General features: G+C 47.7%; 1 protein-coding gene across 2 annotated transcripts in view; it reads right to left on the bottom strand.

Moving 5' to 3' along the window:
- The window catches only part of BRAF (B-Raf proto-oncogene, serine/threonine kinase), a 131,670-nt gene extending 111,439 nt beyond the window's left edge, over positions 1–20,231 (bottom strand). For both annotated transcript variants that reach the window (XM_030544009.1, XM_030544010.1), the window contains exon 1: positions 19,975–20,231. In XM_030544009.1, the coding sequence (XP_030399869.1) occupies positions 19,975–20,109 (135 nt within the window). In that variant the 5' untranslated portion in view covers positions 20,110–20,231. The remainder of the gene's footprint in view (positions 1–19,974) is intronic.
- Positions 20,232–21,346: the final 1,115 nt, after the last annotated feature.

The following is a 21,346-nucleotide window of genomic DNA, read 5'->3' as shown; positions in this document are numbered from 1 at the left end:
ACAGGGTTGCAGGGGCATGTTGACACCTTCTGGGAGCAGCATGGGACTACAGCTGGCAGGGAGCCTGCCTTAGGCTTGCTGCACTGCCAACCGGGAGCCACCCAAGGTAAGTGCTGCCTGGAAGAAGGCCACACCCCAGCCCCCTCCCGGAGCCAGCACCCCATACCCCCTCCTGTACTCCAAACCCACTCTTGCACCCCAACCCTCTGCCCCAGACCTGACCCCCCTCTCAGAGCCAGCATCCCATACCCCCCTTGCACCTCAAGCCCCAGGCCTGAGCCCCCTCCCAGAGCCAGCACCGTGTACCATCCACAACACCCCAGTCTGCCCCAGCCCAGAACCCCTTCCTGTACCCAAACTCCCTCCCAGAGCTTGCACCCCTCACCCCTCCTGTACCCCAATTCCCTGCCCAGGCTCAGCCCAGAGTGCTCTCCCACACTGCGAACTCCTCAGCCCAAGCCCAGAGTCCGTATCCCTCCCAAACCCCTACCCCAGCCTGGTGAAAGTGAGTGAGGGTGGGGGAGAGTGAGCAGGGGCAGGGCTAGAACCTGGGTTGCTCTTAAATTCAAAAAGTGATCTTGGGTATAAAAAGGTTGGAGACCACTAATCTATAGACTGTCCTAGAGAGAACAGCTCCTTAAAAATAAAGCTCCATGTACGTACAACCCATCTCAAGAAAGAAGCATGTGATTACTCAGTCTGATTGAGGGAATCTAGAAGCCCCTGCCTAACTGCAGCTAGCCCGTGAACAAGCCACTACTTCATGGAGGCAGTCAATAACATGTAGCAAAAGAACACCTGACTTTAACACTACAGTATCCATAGCGGTCACCTCATACAGAGGTTTCCCATGCGATGAGCTATTGTTATGGCTATCAGGCCCCAAATCTGTAACTTAATCCATTTTGAAGCCTGATGGCTCCAATAGCTCTTCTCTGCCAGGTCCACACCGCTGATACTGTACCAGTGCAGAAGGCCTTGAGTCCAGTTGGGCTTCCACACAAGGTACCTATGTGATGAGTTGGATCACCGAAACCCCCTTGAGAATGCCACCTGATGTGCCCAGACTACTTCTGAGACTGTTTTCCCTGCCAGCTTGGTACTTCAGTGCCTTGCCTTGTTTGAGCCAGACATGTTTGCCTGCTGCAAACACAGATCCAAGTCTGAACCATGTCCCCCACAAGCTGCAGGCTTAATTGAAAACAATTTAAGAAGTGCTCCTGTCTCCAGCACTCAGATGCCCAACTCCCAACGGGGTCCAAACCCCAAATAAATCTATTTTACCCTGTTTTAAGCTCATACAGGGTAAACTCATAAATTGTTCGCCCGCTATAACACTGATAGAGAGGTATGCACAGCTGTTCCCCCCCCATTAATACATATTCTGGGTTAATTAATAAGTAAAAAGTGATTTTATTAAATACAAAAAGTAAGATTTAAGTGGTTCCAAGTAATAACAGACAGAACAAAGTGAATAACCAAGTAAACTAAAATAAAACACGCAAGTCTAAGCCTAATACAAAAGAAAACTGAATAAAGATAAATCTCACACTCAGAGATGTTTCAATGGGCTTTTTTCACACACTGGATGCCTTCCTAGTTTGGGCCCAATCTTTTCCCCTGGTACAGTCCTTGTTCCAGCTCAGATGGTACTAGGGGATTTCTCATGACTGTAGCCCCCTTTACTCTGTTCCACCTCCTTACATATCTTTTGCACAAGGTGGGAATCCTTTGTCCTTCTCTGGGTTACCACCACTCCTTCTAAATGGAAAAGCACCAGGTTAAAGATGGATTCTAGTTCAGGTGACATGATCACATGTCACTGTAAGACTTCATTACCCACTTGTCAGCACACAAATATACAGGAAGGCTTACAAGTAAACAGAGCCATGTACAGTCAATTGTCCTAGTTGATAGGAGTCATCAAGATTCCAAGCCACCATTAATGGCCCACACTTTGCATAATTACAATAAGATCTCAGAGTTATATTTCATATTTCTAGTTTCAGATACAAGAGTGGTACATTTAAACAAATAGGATAACCACGCTCAGTAGATTATAAGATTTGTAATGATACCTTACAAGAGACCTTTTGCATGAATAGTATTCCTGTTACATTATATTCACTCAGCATATTTTCATAAAATCATGTAGAGTGCAACATCACACCCCATTCACCTATATGGGAAAAGCTGGAATGTTGGGTCTTTAAGAAGGAAGCCCATTGCCTCCAACAGCACAAACAGATGTGTGGGTTCCTTCCAATTGTCCAAACAGCAAGCAACTGCATATGAGCCTCTTATGGCTCTAGCTACACAAGATCATCACATCTCATTCTCCTTTACAACTATCTTCTGTCACAACAATGAAACTGTTGATCAATATGGGCAACTCAGTCATGGGAGATAGAATCTTTGCAAGAACCAGCCCAAGACTATAGAACTCACTGTTGGATAGCATAAGAATAAGCACTATGTGACTTTGCAGGCTAAATGCAATACACCCCTCTGTTCTCAAGCTCTCTTCTAACTGCACCCTTACCCACACCCATCACTTTTTCCAGGGGCTTGTCTACAGAGATCTAGTCACACCAGAGGGGTGTAAATTTTAGTCCTCACTAGCATGTCATGCACTACTGGCTCCCGTGGAGCCTGACGGCATGCACTAAAGCACATCAACGTAGTCTATATTAACACACACTAGGGAACTTTTAGTGCACTACACCTGGGTCAGGTTACTATGCAACACAAGAGGATTAAAACTTACATCCCTTTGGTGTGCACAAAAGTACCACGTTGACAAGCCTTAGGATAATAAATACAACATGCACACACACACACAAGCCTACTTTTGCTTTGGGGAGGGAGAAGGTGGGGAAGAGAGAGAAATGTTCTTATTCTTGAAAGGCTGCGACAGTTCTTTGGCTAGCCAGGACTGAGAGTCACCTTGTTACCCCCTGCTTTCCGCAAGAGTGTCTTTATTGAGGGAGCTGGGCATCAGCTCCGCGACGCCACCAGCCTTTCAATCATTCTCCTCTGGGCTATGGCAGCCCTAAATTTGCCTTGCAGATTAACAATAGATGTACCTCAATCCCCGAATCCCTTTGAATCATTCCCCTGTGATATCTAGCTCCCAACACTGGCTACTCACAGAAATTCCAGATTCTCTACACTCAAAAGTTCAGCATACCCCAGTTTACCAATTTTACCTTAAACCACCACTCCTGTACAACACACAACACTTGTGAGCACTTAAATAACCTATTTGTGGTTTACTGTAAAAATGAAGATTTAATTAGAAATAAGAGTGGTGGAAACAAAAAAAAAGGGAGGAGGGGAGATAGCTCAGTGGTTTGAGCATTGGCCTGCTAAACCCAGGATTTGTGAGTTCAATCCTTGAGGGGGCCATTTAGAGATCTGGGGCAAAAATCTGTCTGGGGACTAGTCCTGCTCTGAGCAGGGTGTTGGACCAGATGACCTCCTAAGGTCCCTTCCAACCCTGATATTCTATGAAATAGGTTACAATATAAAACAAAACCATAAAATGCAAATTTGGGTCTACACTTATCAACAGTTACCCTTCCTATTTAATAAAGTAGATTTCCTGGGTTTCTTAAGAACCATAATCTGAAAGTTCAGGAAAACATCCCCGCTCCACACAGGGTTATCCTCAGTAAATGGGGTGCTTTTCCCTCCACGTTGTACCAAAACCAGCCTTCAGTTTCTATTCACAGACAGGGTGAATACTTACTTGTAATTTTTTTTTTGTTTGTTTTTACCTTTACGTGGTTTCATTTGTTTGTTGTTGCCTCTGATGGCTTCCCATTCAACATCTTAGTATTGCTCAAGGCTAAACAACTGAGCTTGCATAGCAACACCAGCCAAACAGGGTGAGGTGGCAACTCCCCCTTGCCCAAATGGGCCATTACATTTTCTCTAGATGACTAATTTCTACTCTAAGTGCATAAAGCATACTTTCAATACATTGTTTCTGAAAAATACCTGTACATACACCTTGCAATGATTATGAATCTTAACAAGTTATAAGCTTTGTGTAGATATCTTACATGTTACTGTTTACAAATAAGTGTCGTGTAAGATGTGTTTAGTTTAGTTAGTCTGTCAAATCTCAGGCCATGTCTACATCTAAAACTTTACAGCGCTGGTTGTTATAGCTGTATTAGTACAGCTGTATAGGGCCAGCGCTGCAGAGTGGCCACACCTACTGCTAGCAGCGCTGCAAGTGCTGTTAGATGTGGCCACACTGCAGCGCTGTTGGGAGTGATGCATTGTGGGCGGCTATCCCACAGGGCACCTCGTCCCAAAGCGGCGCTGGGGCTTGTGGGAAGGGGAAGGAAGTGTGATTGTCCTTCTGCTTCCTGTTCCTGTTCCTGTTCCAACGGCCAGCGTTGCTTTGGTACACATGCGGAGCACTGTGGCAGCATTGTGACTCTAAAGCGGTTTTTCTGCATTATCTTTCAAGAATGGATCCTCAGGTACTGAATACCGTACTAATGACTATTGCCAGCACATCTCGCCTTACTGTTGATCTAATCCTTAGGCTGCTAAATGTGCGTGTGACTGACATTGAGGAGTGGGACAATGGTACTGAATCGCATCAATATGCAGACAGTACAGTGCTAGTGGCAATAACAGACATGCTCTGCTCCGTGGAGCGGCGCGTTTGGGCTCGGGAAACCAGCACTGAGTGGTGGGATCACATCGTCCTGCAGTCATGGGATGACGAGCAGTGGCTGCAGAACTTTCGTATGAGGAAAGCCACTTTCATGGCACTTTGTGATGATCTCGCCCCCAACCTGCGGCGCATGAACACGAGATTTAGAGATGCCCTTTCTGTGGAGAAGCGGATGGCTATTGCAATCTGGAAGCTGGCAACTCCAGACTGTTTCCGATCGGTGGCGAACCAGTTCGGAGTGGGAAAGTCCACCGTTGGAATGGTGCTGATGCAAGTTTGCAGGGCCATTAATCGAACACTGACAAGAAAAACTGTGACTCTTGGGAACGTGCAGGACATTTTAGATGGCTTTGCAGAAATGGGCTTCCCTAACTGTGGAGGGGCAGTAGATGGGACGCATATTCCTATTATCTCTCCACCCCACCTGGCATCGGAGTACATTAATCGCAAGGGGTACTTCTCTGTGGTTCTGCAAGCGCTTGTGGATCACCGTGGGCATTTCACTGACATTTACTCTGGATGGCCTGGAAAGGTGCACGATGCACGCATATTTAGGAACAGTGCCCTGTTCAGGAGGCTTAGGGCCGGGACCTTTTTCCCAGATCACAAGATAACAGTAGGGGAAGTGGAAATGCCCATTGTGATTCTGGGAGACCCCGCTTACCCATTAATGCCATGGCTCATGAAACCATACACGGGGAAGCTTGACAGGAGCAAGGAACGGTTCAACTACAGGTTGAGCCGCTGTAGAATGACTGTGGAGCGTGCTTTTGGCCGTTTGAAAGCCCGCTGGCGCAGTCTTTTCGGGAAGCTAGATTTGATGGAAAGCAGCATTACCGCTGTTATATGCGCGTGCTGCACCCTCCATAATATTTGTGAAGGGAAGGGTGAAAGGTTCAGTGAGGAATAGACCTCCGAGGTTAGACGTTTGGAGAATGAGTTTGCTCAGCCAGAGAGCAGGGCTAACAGGGAGGCCCAGGAAAGGGCTTCAAGGATTAGGGATGCTATAAGGGAGCAATTTGATGCTGAGAGCCAGCAGTAATGATTGGTGCATGTGTTGTGCTTTGCTTTACATTGCTGTGTATAATTAACCATTTCTATCACCAATAAAACATAGGGAAAGAAATACAAACCAAATCCTTTTATTTGTCATACAGTAAAAAGCAGGAAAGGGGGTATGGGTAGTTCACCGTACATTCAGATGTTTTAATATTTCCTATTTTACTCAATTGAAACCGCCTGATGCAAGTCACCGTTGCTTTGCTGCAGGACGATTGGGGTGGAGTGCACTGGGTAAGAATTAAACATATCTTGGTTACTAGGTGACCTAATAGGTGTTGGGGGCAGCTGATGATAATAAGGAACTGGGTGCTGCATAAAGCTATTTTGAGGATACACAGGGGGACAAGTAACAGTGCTTTGGGAAGGCTGTGGGATATCACGGTTTATATTTGTCTGCATGGCTACAAGAGACTCAAAAGACTTGGTTTGCCGAGACAGGAGTCTCATCATCTGCCTGGCTATTCTTTTGGCAGACAATTCCTGTCTCCTGCTTTCAGTCAGCCTCCATTCCTGTAAACTCTGCCTCCATTCCTGTTCACTTTTTCTCCACTCCTCAGTCTTCCTACTTTCCCTGTTGTAGTGGTTCAGAACGGTCTTGATCAGCTCCTCTTTTGATTTCCTAGGATTGCGCCTCAAATTCTGCAATCTACGTGAGGCTGGTGACACAGCTGCATTACTCGAGTTGCCTAGAAAAAGTAGAGACAGAGACATGTAAAACACAGGGCATCATTGTTTATTATCAACTTTTGAAGGACACTGTAAACTGTAGGTAGCATCCCTCTCACATACCTCACATAACACTGTAGACTTCAAGAAAGCTGACATGTCTAGCAGTGGGGTGAGTACTTTTGCTTAAAATTCTCCCATGTTAGTGGGATGTCTTGGTTCCTGCTTGGAAGGGGGGCCGGGTGAGTAAAAAGCACCCCGCAGGACACGTTTCCCGCTTGGAAGGGGGGGTGGTGGACGGACAGAGCACCCCGCAGGACACGTTTCCCGCTTGGAAGGGGGGGGGTGGACGGACAGAGCACCCCGCAGGACACGTTTCCCGCTTGGAAGGGGGGGTGGTGGATGGACAGAGCACACAGCAGGGCAGGTTTCCAGCTTGGAAGGGGGGGTGGTGGACGGACAGAGCACCCCGCAGGACACGTTTCCCGCTTGGAAGGGGGGGTGGTGGACGGACAGAGCACCCCGCAGGACACGTTTCCCGCTTGGAAGGGGGGGTGGTGGACGGACAGAGCACCCCGCAGGACACGTTTCCCGCTTGGAAGGGGGGGTGGTGGACGGACAGAGCACACAGCAGGACACGTTTCCCGCTTGGAAGGGGGGGTGGTGGACGGACAGAGCACACAGCAGGGCAGGTTTCCAGCTTGGAAGGGGGGGTGGTGGACGGACAGAGCACACAGCAGGGCAGGTTTCCAGCTTGGAAGGGGGGATAGGCGAGGAAGAAGCACCCCGCAGGACACGTTTCCCGCTTGGAAGGGGGGGTGGTGGACGGACAGAGCACCCCGCAGCACACGTTTCCCGCTTGGAAGGGGGGGTGGTGGACGGACAGAGCACCCCGCAGGACACGTTTCCCGCTTGGAAGGGGGGGGGGTGGACGGACAGAGCACACAGCAGGGCAGGTTTCCAGCTTGGAAGGGGGGAAAGGCGAGGAAGAAGCACCCCGCAGGACACGTTTCCCGCTTGGAAGGGGGGGGGGTGGACGGACAGAGCACCCCGCAGGACACGTTTCCCGCTTGGAAGGGGGGGTGGTGGACGGACAGAGCACACAGCAGGGCAGGTTTCCAGCTTGGAAGGGGGGAAAGGCGAGGAAGAAGCACCCCGCAGGACACGTTTCCCGCTTGGAAGGGGGGGGGGTGGACGGACAGAGCACCCCGCAGGACACGTTTCCCGCTTGGAAGGGGGGGTGGTGGACGGACAGAGCACACAGCAGGGCAGGTTTCCAGCTTGGAAGGGGGGGTGGTGGACGGACAGAGCACACAGCAGGGCAGGTTTCCAGCTTGGAAGGGGGGATAGGCGAGGAAGAAGCACCCCGCAGGACACGTTTCCCGCTTGGAAGGGGGGGTGGTGGACGGACAGAGCACCCCGCAGGACACGTTTCCCGCTTGGAAGGGGGGGTGGTGGACGGACAGAGCACACAGCAGGGCAGGTTTCCAGCTTGGAAGGGGGGATAGGCGAGGAAGAAGCACCCCGCAGGACACGTTTCCCGCTTGGAAGGGGGGGAAGAAGCACTCCGTCTGGATGCCTACGTGCTGGGAAGGGCGGGGGGGGGGGTTTGGTGGATTGGGGCAGAGGAAACAGAGCGCCTTGCGCTGGGGAGCCGTGCTTCTAGGTACCTGCCCTCAATTATCCCTAAACTATCCACAGGCTTTCATAATGCCAGACATATCACTGCTGCGTGTTACCAAGGAAGAGCGGGAGGGTCTTCTACAGGAATGCGGATACCGCCCTGGCCCCTATGCAGCTCGCCTGTGTGCGGCCATGGTCCCCCCACCCCTCGCTGCACAGTGGATCGGACGAGTTAGCATGAACGGGACAGGGACCACGGTGGCTCTACCTATAAACTTGTTAAAGCACATTGCACAAGATCTAGCTGCAACTTTTCAAGAGATTACTCAGGCAGATTACACAGATGTCATAGATCAAATCAATAGGCTATTCCTCGTTTAGGCATGCATGCAGTCAGCCATAACGAGAATCCTGCTAGCACAAAGCATTGCAATCTACTTACCACGAGCACGATCCTCAGCTTCCTCATCAACGTCCGCTTCCAGCTGCTGGGACTGGCTAGTCTCCTCAGGGCTAGAGAAGAGCTCCTGGCTGCCTGTGTCCTGAGACTCCGGGGTGTCCCCCTCAACGCCAGTAGTATCACTGTATTCATCCTCTACACCATCCCCCACGTCTCCCTGCTCTGAACTCTCCATCGTGCTTCTAGGATTCACGGTGGGGTCACACCCAAGAATGGCATCCAGCTCCTTGTAAAACCTGCAGGTTGTGGGGGCTGCTCCTGAGCGTCGGTTTCCCTCACGGGCTTTGCAGTATGCACTCCTCAACTCCTTAATTTTTACTCTGCATTGCAAGGCGTCCCGTTCGTAGCCCCTTCTCATCATGGACTGCGATATCTGACCATAGGTATCGTAGTTTCTCCTTCTAGAACGCAGCTGTGTTTGAACAGCCTCATCTCCCCACACACTAATTAGATCCTGCAGCTCTGCATTGGTCCATGCTGGGGCTCGTTTGTTGCGTGGAGGCATGGTCGCTGAATGATTGATTGATTAATTGCTCTCCACGCCTGACTGAGCAAACAGGAAGGTGATTTTTGAAATTTCCCGGGGCATTTAAAGGAGGGGTCAGGTGAGCACAGGGCAGAGGAGTTTTCTTGATTACCAGAGAGGTATCCTCAGGTATGCTGGGATACCTGCTTATTCCACGGAGGTCAAGAAAAGCGCTGGTGAGTGTCTACATTGCATTACCAGCGCTGGATCACCAGCGCTGGATCCTCTACACCCGAGACAAAACGGGAGTACGGCCAGCGCTGCAAACAGGGAGTTGCAGCGCTGGTGATGCCCTGCAGATGTGGACACTCTCAAAGTTGCAGCGCTGTAACTCCCTCACCAGCGCTGCAACTTTCTGATGTAGACAAGCACTCAGTGAGAGATACTTGAGAATAGGGGATCCATTGCCAAGGAGTCTCTGCCCCAGAGGCACTCAAATATTATGGTATTAGGCTATGGCTGCCAAAGTATTTTACAGAAATGAATAACTGATGCCAGGCCAAGAGGCAACACCTAGAATTACTAGTGTTGGTCTCTTAGGCCATGTCTACATCTAAAATTTTGCAGCGCTGGTTGTTACAGCTGTATTAGTACAGCTGTATAAGGCCAGCGCTGCAGAGTGGTGTTAGATGTGGCCACACTGCAGCGCTGTTGGGCGGCTTCAAGGGGGGTTCCGGGACGAGAGAGCAAACCGGGAAAGGAAACCAGCTTCCCCGCGGTTTGCTCTCTCGGTCCCGGAGCCACCCAGCAAACCGCAGGGAAGGAGACCTGCTTGCTCGGGGTTCCGGGACCGAGAGAGCAAACCGGGAACGCCGCGGTTTGCTCTCTCGGTCCCGGAGCCAGCCAGCAAACCGCAGGGAAGGAGACCTGCTTGCTCGGGGTTCCGGGACCGAGAGAGCAAACCGGGAAAGGAGACCAGCTTCGCCGCGGTTTGCTCTCTCGGTCCCGGAGCCAGCGCTGGATCCTCTACACCCGAGACAAAACGGGAGTACGGCCAGCGCTGCAAACAGGGAGTTGCAGCGCTGGTGGTGCCCTGCAGATGTGTACACCTTCAAAGTTGCAGCGCTGTAACTCCCTCACCAGCGCTGCAACTTTCTGATGTAGACAAGCCCTTATAAGAAACCTGTGATACTTTCAGTGGTTGCACTACATTCCCCCTCCTCCCACCCCCAAACACACTTAAGCGTTTGCAAAAGCCTAGAGAGCACAGATAGCCACCTTCCTTAGGAAGCTACATAACTGCAGACACTATTTTCTACCTCTTCCTACCAGAAATACTAGATCCTTTATATTCAGAACGTCCTTGTCTTTTATTTGGAAATACCTGATATAAAGAATCAGTTTCTTCTTCCATCTAGTGGCATGAGCTGAATGGTATTCTTTGTCAGGAGAAATTAAACTTCTGGTAGCCTTCAGGAAATTATTTAAGCTCAATTCAGTAGCCCCATTTAACAATGCTGGAGACCCAAAGCCTTCAGTGACAGATGTCCTTTAAGGCCATGGCTACACTGGCGCTTTACAGCGCTGCAACTTTCGCGCTCAGGGGTGTGAAAAAAACACCTCTCTGAACACTGCAAGATACAGCGCTGTAAAGCCTCAGTGTAAACAGTGCCGCAGCTACACCCGTAGAGGATGCAGTGCTGGGAGAGCTCGTACATGCAGTGCTGGGAGAGCTCTTTCCCAGCGCTGGCGCTGCGACCACACTCGCACTTCAAAGCGTTGCCATGGCAGCGCTTTGAAGTTTCAAGTGTACCCATACCCTAAGTCTCTCCCCTCCCCTTTCCTCACAGGGAGGTATACTAGCTAACCCAGAGAAGCCAAAGGATTCCAGGCCAACAGCTCAGTGACACTGGTACTAAGGCTGCACCAAAAATCTCTCTGATGTACTTCATGCTGAAAAAGGTGACAACCCCAAAGGGATTGACTGCAACAAATAAGAATGCTTAAACAAGTCTTTCAGAATGCCCTTCAGATCACAAATTTTTGTAAGTGTTCCACAAAGCTATGCTAGAACTATGAGATCGGTTAGTCCTAAAATGCCTTGATACAGGACCAGCTGAAAGAACTACATATGAACATGATAAAAGTGCTTTTTCAAACTGATTTGCAGGGTGGACATACTGCACCAATGCAAAGACAATCCATGCAACCAACAACTTATATGCAACCCATGTCCCTATAATAGCATACTTGCTTAGTACACATGGAACCAAAGAATTCCAATGAGATGTGCTGTAACATTAATTGGACATGCTGCAAGAAAGCCTGACAGCCCTACGTATCTGGAAGTTTGGAATGGAGGAAGTCTAAAAACATTTATATATGTTGTAGGTAATACTTCACATTTGTAATCCAAACTGTGTGTCAAACGATCAACACATCATAATATCCTAATAGATACACTTATTTACAATTGATTATTTAGAGATTTTCCTGCATTATGTCAAATCCACGTATCTTAAAATAAAAGTAACTGGATTTGGCGACGGCAACTGGAGTAACTGCTGTAGATACTTGGTAAAGAAGACCACTGACTTTGGCCCATAAGGGAAGCAGAAACAGGAATGTGGTAACAGTGTGGTCGCTCCGTCAAGGCTGAATCGGATTTTGATTCCCCTTCCTAGCTAGTGCAGCTGGCATAGGCCAAGGTGAACATAAGGAGAGCCAGAAGACCCAAGGGATTCTAGACCTGGTCATCCTTATCCACTGTGAATGTGTGTGATATTTTTAAATTCTGTAAATAAGCACCTAGGTGATAGATAACAAAAAAAACAATAAAAGGAATGGCCTGCTTTTCCTGAGTCACAGAGCAATTAGGACACTGGAAGATCTTATAGTAACTCTAGCAAAGACTAAGCTCTTTTCAGAATGTCTGGAATATAAAGTTTTATAGCATACCCTTCCAGCTTGCTCTGCTGGAGGTATATTTATGGAAGCATCAGCTACCTGTTTCCTTTCCCTTTACTAGAATATTTAAATCACGGAGAATACTGCAATAACTAAAAAAGTTATTGTGCCCAGGACATCTGGATGAAGGGGAAGAGATAGAAGAAATTTTTATTCCATTAAATTAATAGAAAAAATTCTGCCCAGGCTGAAGTTTACAAGTCAAAGATAACCCTCGTGAAAGGTGTTAAGGGACCTCCAAAAAAAAAAAAAAAAAATTCCAAAAAGAGCAATTTTGCTTGCAATGCTTTGCAAAAACATGGAGTTCAGACATTTCATAAATTAAAATAAGGAACTTGTCAAATAAGGAAAACATTTTACATCAAGCAAAGTTACAGACAACATTAGGTAAAATACATGAAAAAAAACAGACCATGCTCTCTCTCACTCTCTCATGCAACAGTTCAAATACTGTATTAAAAACTAAAATTACCAATTTTCAGCAAGTTTTACTGGTTCAATTTACCTTACTAATAACACTGTTTCAGAGGCTTAAATATGCTATACACTTAAACAATATGCTGCAGAAATTATTGCTAGTATCCCTCTACATAATAGAATTCTTATTTTTAAAAACTCACTGACAATTGAGCTATGCAATGTATTTTGATAGTAAATACATTTTAGTGTATTAATTAGTGCATGTCTTTGCTTGCTGTTGGGTACTTTGGAGAAAATTATAGTCTTTCTATAATAAAAGGAACGGTATCCCCAATAATGTTACGGCAAACCTGGTCACAGAACTTTGTGACTTTATCCTCACCCATAACTATTTCACATTTGGGGACAACTTATACCTTAAAATCAGCAGCACTGCTATGAGGACCTGCATGGCCCCACAGTATGCCAACATTTTTATGGCTGACTTTGAACAATGCTTCCTCAGCTCTCGTCCCCTAACACCCCTGCTCTACTTGCACTACGTTGATGACACCTTCATCATTTGGACCCATGGAAAAGCAGCCCTTGAGGAATTCAACCATGATTTCAACAATTTCCACCCCACCATCAACCTCAGCCTGGACCAGTTCACACAAGAGATCCACTTCCTGGACACTACAGTGCTAATAAACAATGGTCACAAACACCACCCTATACCGGAAACCTACTGACTGCTATACTTACCTATATGCCTCCAGCTTTCATCCAGACCACACTACATGATCCATTGTCTACAGCCAAGCTCTACGATACAATCACATTTGCTCCAACCCCTCAGACAAACACCTACAAAATCTCTATCAAGCATTCTTACAACTACAATACCCTCCTGCTGAAGTGAAGAAACAGATTGACAGAGACAGAAGAGTACCCAGAAGTCATTTACTACAGGACAGACCCAACAAAGAAAGTAACAGAATGCCATTAGCCATCACCTTGAGCCCCCAATTAAAACCTCTCCAGCGCATCATCAAGGATCTACAACCTATCCTGAAGGACAATCTATCACTCTCACAGATCTTGGGAGATAGGCCAGTCCTTGCTTACAGACAGCCCCCCAACCTGAAGCAAATACTCACCAGCAACCACAGACCACACAAGAAAAACACTAACCTAGGAACCTATCCTGGCAACAAGCCCCTTTGCCAACTCTGTCCACATATCTATTCAGGGGACACCATCATAGGACCTAATCACATCAGCCACACTATCAGAGGCTCGTTCACCTGCACATCTAACAATGTGATATATGCCATCATGCGCCAGCAATGTCCCTCTGCTATTTACATTAGTCAAACTGGACAGTCTCTACGTAAAAGAATAAATGGACATAAATCAGACGTCAAGAATTATAACATTCTAAAACCAGTCGGAGAACATTTCAATCTCCCTGGTCACTTGATTACAGACTTAAAAGTCGCAATATTACAACAAAAAACCTTCAAAAACAGACTCCAACGAGAGACTGCTGAATTAGAATTTGCAAAACAGACACCATTAAATTAGGCTTGAATAAAGACTGGGAGTGGATGAGTCATTACACGAAGTAAAACTATTTCTCCATGTTTATTCCTCACCCACACATACACACACAGCTCCTTGCACCTTCTTGTCAACTGCTGCAAATGGACCATTTTGATTACCACTACAAAAAGTTTCTCTCTCTCCTGCTATTAATAGTTCACCTTAACTGATCACTCGTTAGAGCATTTACAGTAACACCCATTGTTTCATGTTCTCTGCGTATATAGATATCTTCCTACTGTATTTTCCACTGCATGCGTCCGATGAAGTGGGCTGTAGCCCACGAAAGCTTATGCTCAAATAAATTTGTTACTCTCTAAGGTGACACAAGTACTCCTGTTCTTTTTGCAACTACATTTCATTTTGCCAGGGAAGATGTCACAGAGATACAAGTTGTTGATGAAACTGATTGCAAACCTTTTTTCAAACCAAAAGTAACTGATTTCTAAGATTCAGATTTCAACAAAAAGTGTGAATGTTGATACATGGAGTCTTTCAATGCTAGCATCTTGTAATGAGGAAAATACAGTGAATGGCTTCATCATAGTAGAGTACTTCCACCGGGAATGCATATTGCATTAACTTTCATCATAAGAGAAAATTCATTCAATCCCCAAACATCTGTTACGTAAAGTTACACTTGGCAGGAAAATACTTCAAAAAGGAGAAAAAAATATGTTTTCCAAAACTAAAGAAGTATGAACTGAAGTATCACTCAATTAAAGGGGGCTTTTCACTAGGGCTGGGTGGAAACCGGATATTTTGTTTTGTGGGAAATGCTGCGAGTTTGAAAAATAAACTGTTCCAAAAGAGAAAAAAGGCAAAAAGTTTCAAAATTTGGAGGGAAAGCTGTTTTGGATCAATAGAAAATATTATGGACAATTAAAAATTAAAATAATTTCAAAACTGAAAATAAAGACATGTTCCAAAAAGGCTGAAGCAGAACTTACTCTCCCCAGCCATTCAAGTGGCATCAGGAGTCCAATAAGTCTGGGAGTCTCCGCAGGGACTTCCTGAGTCATCTATTTTTGAATTTCTTTCTTTGAAAGAACAGAATCTAATTGGAATGATTTAATAATTCTGGAACTACTCCCCAGTGACAAGAACGTAGTCTCTACTCCCAGCTGCTAAACACATCCAACCATCCTGCAAACCCATGATGCTCCCTACCTGAACAAGCCTGTGCTCTCAGAATCCATTCTGGGGTGAACCAGCCTGAATGTCTAATGTCCCCGAAACTCACCCAAGAGTAGACAGACAGCTTGAATCCGGGCAACCGGATTGGCCACTGGTAGCTGAGAAGGTGCGTGGAGATTGAGGCATTCAAGAGACAGGAAAGAAGGCAAGACTCAGAGGGCTGGTTCCCCACCTTGAAATGTCCATCTTGCCCCCTTAGAAGTCAAGTATAATACTTTGATTGTTCCCTAAGGCTCATCTCTAGTTTTCACCAGGTCCTGAAAACCCTGCCCTCATCTGAGACAGCTTATAAGAGAACAACTGATGGGAATGGAGTTGGGGATGTAAAAGACATACACCCAAAATGCACTCACCTCCAGTGTCTAGAGGTCCTGGCGCCTCTAAAAAGTATGCATTTTCTACTCCTGGGGGAATTCTGTGCCACTGCACGTGCGCAGAATTCATGTTTCCCGCAGATTTCTTTGCTTCCCCGCAGAAAATGATTTTCTGACAGGGAAGCAAAGAGAAGCTGCAAGAGCAGTCATGCACCACTCCCTAGCTCAACCAGTACATCACTGAAGGGCTGGGGACACCTGATCCGGGATCAGGTGCTAGTACCGGCTGGACTGGAGGCAGGAGAGAAAAGGACTTCCTCTTCCTCTGCAAGGAGAAGCTAGGGCTCTGTCAGACTCATCCCCAGAAACCGCCTCTAGCTGCAGAAAGTTCAGAATCCTCCCCTTCCCTCTTGCTCCTTAGTTCCAGGGGGAAGGGTCCCTGTACAGGGACCTGCTCCCCCATCTGCCCAATCCCTGTGTATCTGGACCTTCCATATACAGATATCCTCACCAAGCCTCATCCCATACACCCAGAACCCCCCTAGCCCTCCATACCCAAACCCCATCCCACTGAACCTCAACCTCTGCATCTGGAGCCCCCCTGCACCCAGCCCCCTGCCTCCGGACCCCAACCCCTGCACCCAGATGACCCTCCACTGAGCTTCCTGCACTCAAACCCCCATCCTGATAAGCCCTACCCACTGCAACACCCTGAGCTAGGGTGACCAGACAGCAAATGTGAAAAATCGGGACAGGGGGTGGGGGAGTAATAGGAGCCTATATAAGAAACGTACACAAAAATCAGGACTGTCCCTATAAAATCAGGACATCTGGTCATCCTACCCTGAGCCCCCACATCCAGACCGCCATACCCTGGACCCCCAACTAGCTGCACCCAGACCCCCCTGCTGAGACCGAACCACTTTCACCTAGAAGCCCCTGCAGAGTCCCATTGCCCCTGCACCTAGAACACCACCACCCCTCAAGCCTCTGTGCATCCAGATCCCCTCACACCTAGATACCACACTAAGCTGCCTGCACCCAGACTGTCCCACACACAATGCTCTCACTCCACACCTGGATCACCCTACACTGAGCCCCTCCACACTTTGGTCCTGCCTGGTTGAGCCTGCAAGTCCCACACCTGGTGCACTTCGTGCAGAAGAGCAGGCCCAGACCTTGTGCTGTGTCACGGTCAGGTGCAGCCTCACCACTGAGTCCATGTCCCGGGGGTGGGGGAGGCTGCAGGGTGATCTCCCACAGTTCTCCCCACTGCCATGCTGGAGCCTCTGCATTTATTTACTGAGAAATATATTTTGCAGAATTTAATTTTTTGGCACAGAATGCCCTCAGGAGTAATTTCCTAACTGTACCACACTTTTGTAAGCACATGTATGGTTCCAAGTACACTAATGAATCCTGCATGATTTTTCAGATGAGAAAATGACTACATTCTGGCACAGTGAATTCTTCCCTCCACACCACCAGATATAAGCTTTTAGTTTTATGCATGTATTCAACTTTGTTTTCTTTACCAGAGCAAATATTAATCATCAATACACTTTATTATTACAGGTTTTTTATCTCAATGGCTAGAGCTACAGAGATAACATTTGAGGCAAGAAGTTCAAGATTTGATAAGAATTCTTCATTAAGACTTAACTACATTTGCCTTAAAGTTGGTTTTGGGTTTTTTTGTTTTAATCCTAAATCTTGAATTTGTAAGGCATTACTTCAGCTCTGACCATTAACCACATAACCTCATAGTAAGGCATTATGCTTTCAGTATAAATTATATACTCAACTAAAATACAAGTAATTTTGTGTTGAAATACTATGTAAGTCAGTCTTTTTCCAAAATTTCCCAAACACTTTCACCCTCCTTTTTTAACATTTAAAAAAAAACAAAACAATGGAATAGCCCAAAAAATATTATAATAAAGAAAGCTAGATTTCCTATAATGTGTCAGTAAATTCAACTTAGGTTTTCACATGGGCTCAAGACAACACTCACTCTGACCCTGAAGCCATTCTAGATATTGACTCAAAGCAACTGAAGGCAAGCTTTTTAATGAGATGCTGTAGTAGATACTTAAGAACTTTAGAATTCCATTGTCTTTAAGAAAAAAGAATTCTTCTCTACCAATCTGTGATTGGGAACCTGACAAAAATATAAGTATATAAAAACAAGGGTGTTAGCATTTAAGTAGCTACTCTTTTCAAGAGCAAAGTCACCCTTCACAAGATGGTTTGGTAGGTCTCCTGTTTCATAGCTAACCAGACCTCCTCAAAAGTGTGTGTGATCTGAGTAAATATAGACCATAAATATACATTTTTGCATCTGAACATATCAAGGCTGAATTAAAAAGTGTATTCATAACAGGCAAAATTCCTCATTCTATCAACTTAATGTATGTGAACCTATGGTGTTTTATGTATTACAAATCTATTCTGTTTAAAGTCTATGTACAAAATATTTACATTTGCAGATGAGCACATTACATGAATAAAACTGGCTCCTATTGTTCTATTCAGGTTTTTACTTAAACATCTTTGGTCCAAGAGCAGTAGCCACTTAACAGTAACAAAATATGATAATTCTTGCGATATACACATCGTCTCCTACATGTTGTGTAAAATATAGAGAGCATGCGTGCACACACTGATTTTACGGCATTTAAATCTTTAAAAACTGTAAATTCTTTTTTTATATCAGGAATAAAAATCTCAGTTTTTACTATGTATTAGCAAATTTTTACTGCTGACATTACCATTCTTATCTACTACAGAAGTAATGCTATTAGAACTAGAGTTACAAATAAATGATGATTATTACTTACAGAAAAGAAGAATTATGTGACTGACAGAAGTCTGAGTTGTGGGATCAAGAGTCTAATCCCAGCCCTGCCACAGACCCATTCCCTGTCTGAGTTTTCCCCATCTGTAAAGTGTACTGGAAACAAACAAAAAATATTTCCCAGGGATTATGCGATGCATAATTTGTTTGTGTTTGTGAAATACTGAAAATTTAGTTATTGTGCTATAAGTAAACATGAAAACACTTTTATCATTAAGGAAGGAATATGGCCACTGTTTAGCAACTGGTATGGCTAAAAGTAGAGCGCCTAGGAGTAGAGTCTGATGACCCAGAGCACTTGGATGCCCTGACTCCCAAATCCCTCAGGTGCTTCTGAAAGTTTTACCATCAGTGACTGATGCAAGAGACCAGAAGTCAGGGTTTCTGGGTTCTAAATCGAGCTCTAGAACCAATTTTCTATGTGACATTGGCCAAGTCACTTCATCTTTGTGCCTAAATCTCCCCAAACCTCAAAATACTTTGTATATCCAAGTGCTGAACTCATTCTGCAAACAGCAATTTAAACCTCAACACCCCAGTAAGAGAGATATTACCTCCTTTCACAGATTGGGAAACAAACACTGGCTAGTTAAGTGATGTGTCCAGAAGTCTCACTAGGTCTGTGACAGTCACAAATTAGAGCCCAAGTATCCTGAACCCCAACCCAGTGCCCAATCCACAGAAGTAGACCTCATGCTGCAATAGTGGTTAAGGGCAGGATCCCGCAAACACACAGGAGTGATTCCACTGAGATCCAGCAATATCCGACAAGCGCTTTGAGATTCTCAGACACAAAATAAACTGATTGCAAAAGCATACTACAGCTTCTCAGATGCACACCACAGAGAAGCCGTAGGGGGGCTGCCTGAAGACCCCTGACTTTCGGTTTTGACTCAGAGCCAGACCCCTTGACGCTGCACCTGTCACTACCAGCGGCCCTACATCAAAGCGAGGCGCGCACACGCGTCTCCATCTCTCCGGGCAGAGGGAGGCCGGGAGCCCTGAACAACGAGCAGGGAAGGGACCTTGCCGAGGCGTCCCCGCGCTGTAGATACACAGCGCTATCCCGGCCCGCGGCTGCCCGTGCGCCTCGCCCCCGCCCCCGGGCCAGGCCGCCGCCGCCGGAGCCACCTGCACTTGTTGAGCAGGAGGAGCGTGCGCGCCGGGGCCCCCTGCCGTAACCCCTGGGAGCCAGGCGCTGTCGCCATGGCCAGGCGCAAAGCGGCCGGGATGGCCCGGGGGAGCGCCGGGGCCGCAGCTGAGCAACCCCCTCCCAAGCAGCAGCATCGGAGCAATGCGGAGCGGCCCGGGCTGGGCCTGCCGGCCCCGGGGATCCCCCCGGCCCGTCATCCCCCGCCCAGGGAGGACCCGTCATCCCCTACCCCCTCCCGCTACACGGCGCAGGGGAGACCCCGTCCCGCCGCCGCCGCCGCCGCCGCCGCGCCCTTCACCCGGGCCGCCCCGGCCCCGCCGTGCGCACCGCGCTCCCGGGCCACCCAGCTGAGCCTCCTCCGGGGGGCAGGGGCCGCGGCAGCGCGCACCTCCGCCCCCGCGGCGGCAGCTCAGGCCGCAGAGCCCAGGGGTCGGGGAAGCCCCTGGCAGCGGCTCCGGGGGGTTCCAGTACAGCCCGCTCGGCGGCCCCGCTCCCCGGCCGGCGCTCACCTCCTCGGGGATGGCCGGCTCGCCGCCGCCGCCTCCCGGGACCGAGGCCCCAGCTCCGGGCGGCGGCTCAGGCTCCATGTCCCCGTTGAAGAGCGAGGCCCCCTCGGAGCTGCTGCCGCTGCTCAGCGCCGCCATCTTGGATCGAAGCGCTGGAGGAAGGGGAGGGGTGGGAGGGGGAGGCCGCGTCCCCGCTCCCGGGCCGCCCCCAGTCGCGACCCGTAGTGGGAGTGGAGGGGGAAGACCACACAACCTGGAGAGCTCCAGCGGCCCGCGCCACTAGACGTCACACCCGGTCCGTGACGTCACCTATGACAGCCACTGTTACTGCGCATGGGCTGTCTGACGTAACGGGGAAACACTTTGACGTCACAGCGCAATTAAACGTCATCCAGGGAACTCAGAGGTCATGGGCTGTAACCCCGCCCCTTTCCTAAAGTTCCTCCTCGACCGACCCCCTCACTAACATCTTTAAAGTGGCTTTCCAGCCTCTCTCATCTCCCTTCTATTCTTTGCCTCTCCCCCATGCCATCTGATGATTTAGTTGGAAATTGGTCCTGCTTTGAGCAGGGGGTTGGACTAGATGATCTCCTGAGGGTCCCTTCCAACCTAGATAGTCTATGATTCTATGGTCTGCATAGTACCCCCACCTCAGCCCTAGAGCCCCTTCCATGCACACCCTCCCTCCCTGCTCCCCGCAACCTTCCTCCTCTCTACACATACCTCCCTCTCCATAGACCCTTCCTTTCAGCCAGCCCCTAACAGCTTTCCCCATCTACCATCCTCCCAGGTTCTCTACCCAATGCCCCAGCGTTTCCTGGGGCTCTCTCCTCTCATACAGAGATGTCCTTTCTCACCCTCAGAGGCCCCCTCAAGACTCTTATCCTAGTCAGGGCAGAAAATCCCTTTGGTATGGTGTTAGCCTGTTGACCCCTCATTCTTCCAATTTAGCAATTAGTAATAGTCTATAAAGCACTGAACTAGCATATTTTCAACCTAAAAATACACCATTAGCAAATCACACAAGGGCAGAAAGCACAATGACAAGTCACTGGTTTGGAAGTAGGATACTAACGTCTGCTAGGGTGGGGTATCTACTCAGAGAGGGGGCTCAGAAGGTTAAACTCTGGCTCTCTGCTATAGGAAAACAGTCTTCCAACAAGTGGAGGGGGTTCAAAAGCAACAATACATCAGAATGTGCTGCTCCTCTACTAAACTGGCATGCCGCAAAGCATGAAGTAACTAAAAAAAAAACAAAAAAAACCCTCAACTTTGATTTTTTTAAACACCTTTGTACTGAGAAAATATTACATAAAAAGAAAAGTCATTTTTAAAGAGTATTTAGGATACATTTTTCAACTATGTTCACTGACTC

This window comes from Gopherus evgoodei, chromosome 1, assembly GCF_007399415.2.
Source record: "Gopherus evgoodei ecotype Sinaloan lineage chromosome 1, rGopEvg1_v1.p, whole genome shotgun sequence".
NCBI classification, from domain to species: Eukaryota; Metazoa; Chordata; order Testudines; family Testudinidae; genus Gopherus; species Gopherus evgoodei.
This window is presented reverse-complemented; position numbering and strand designations above follow the sequence as displayed.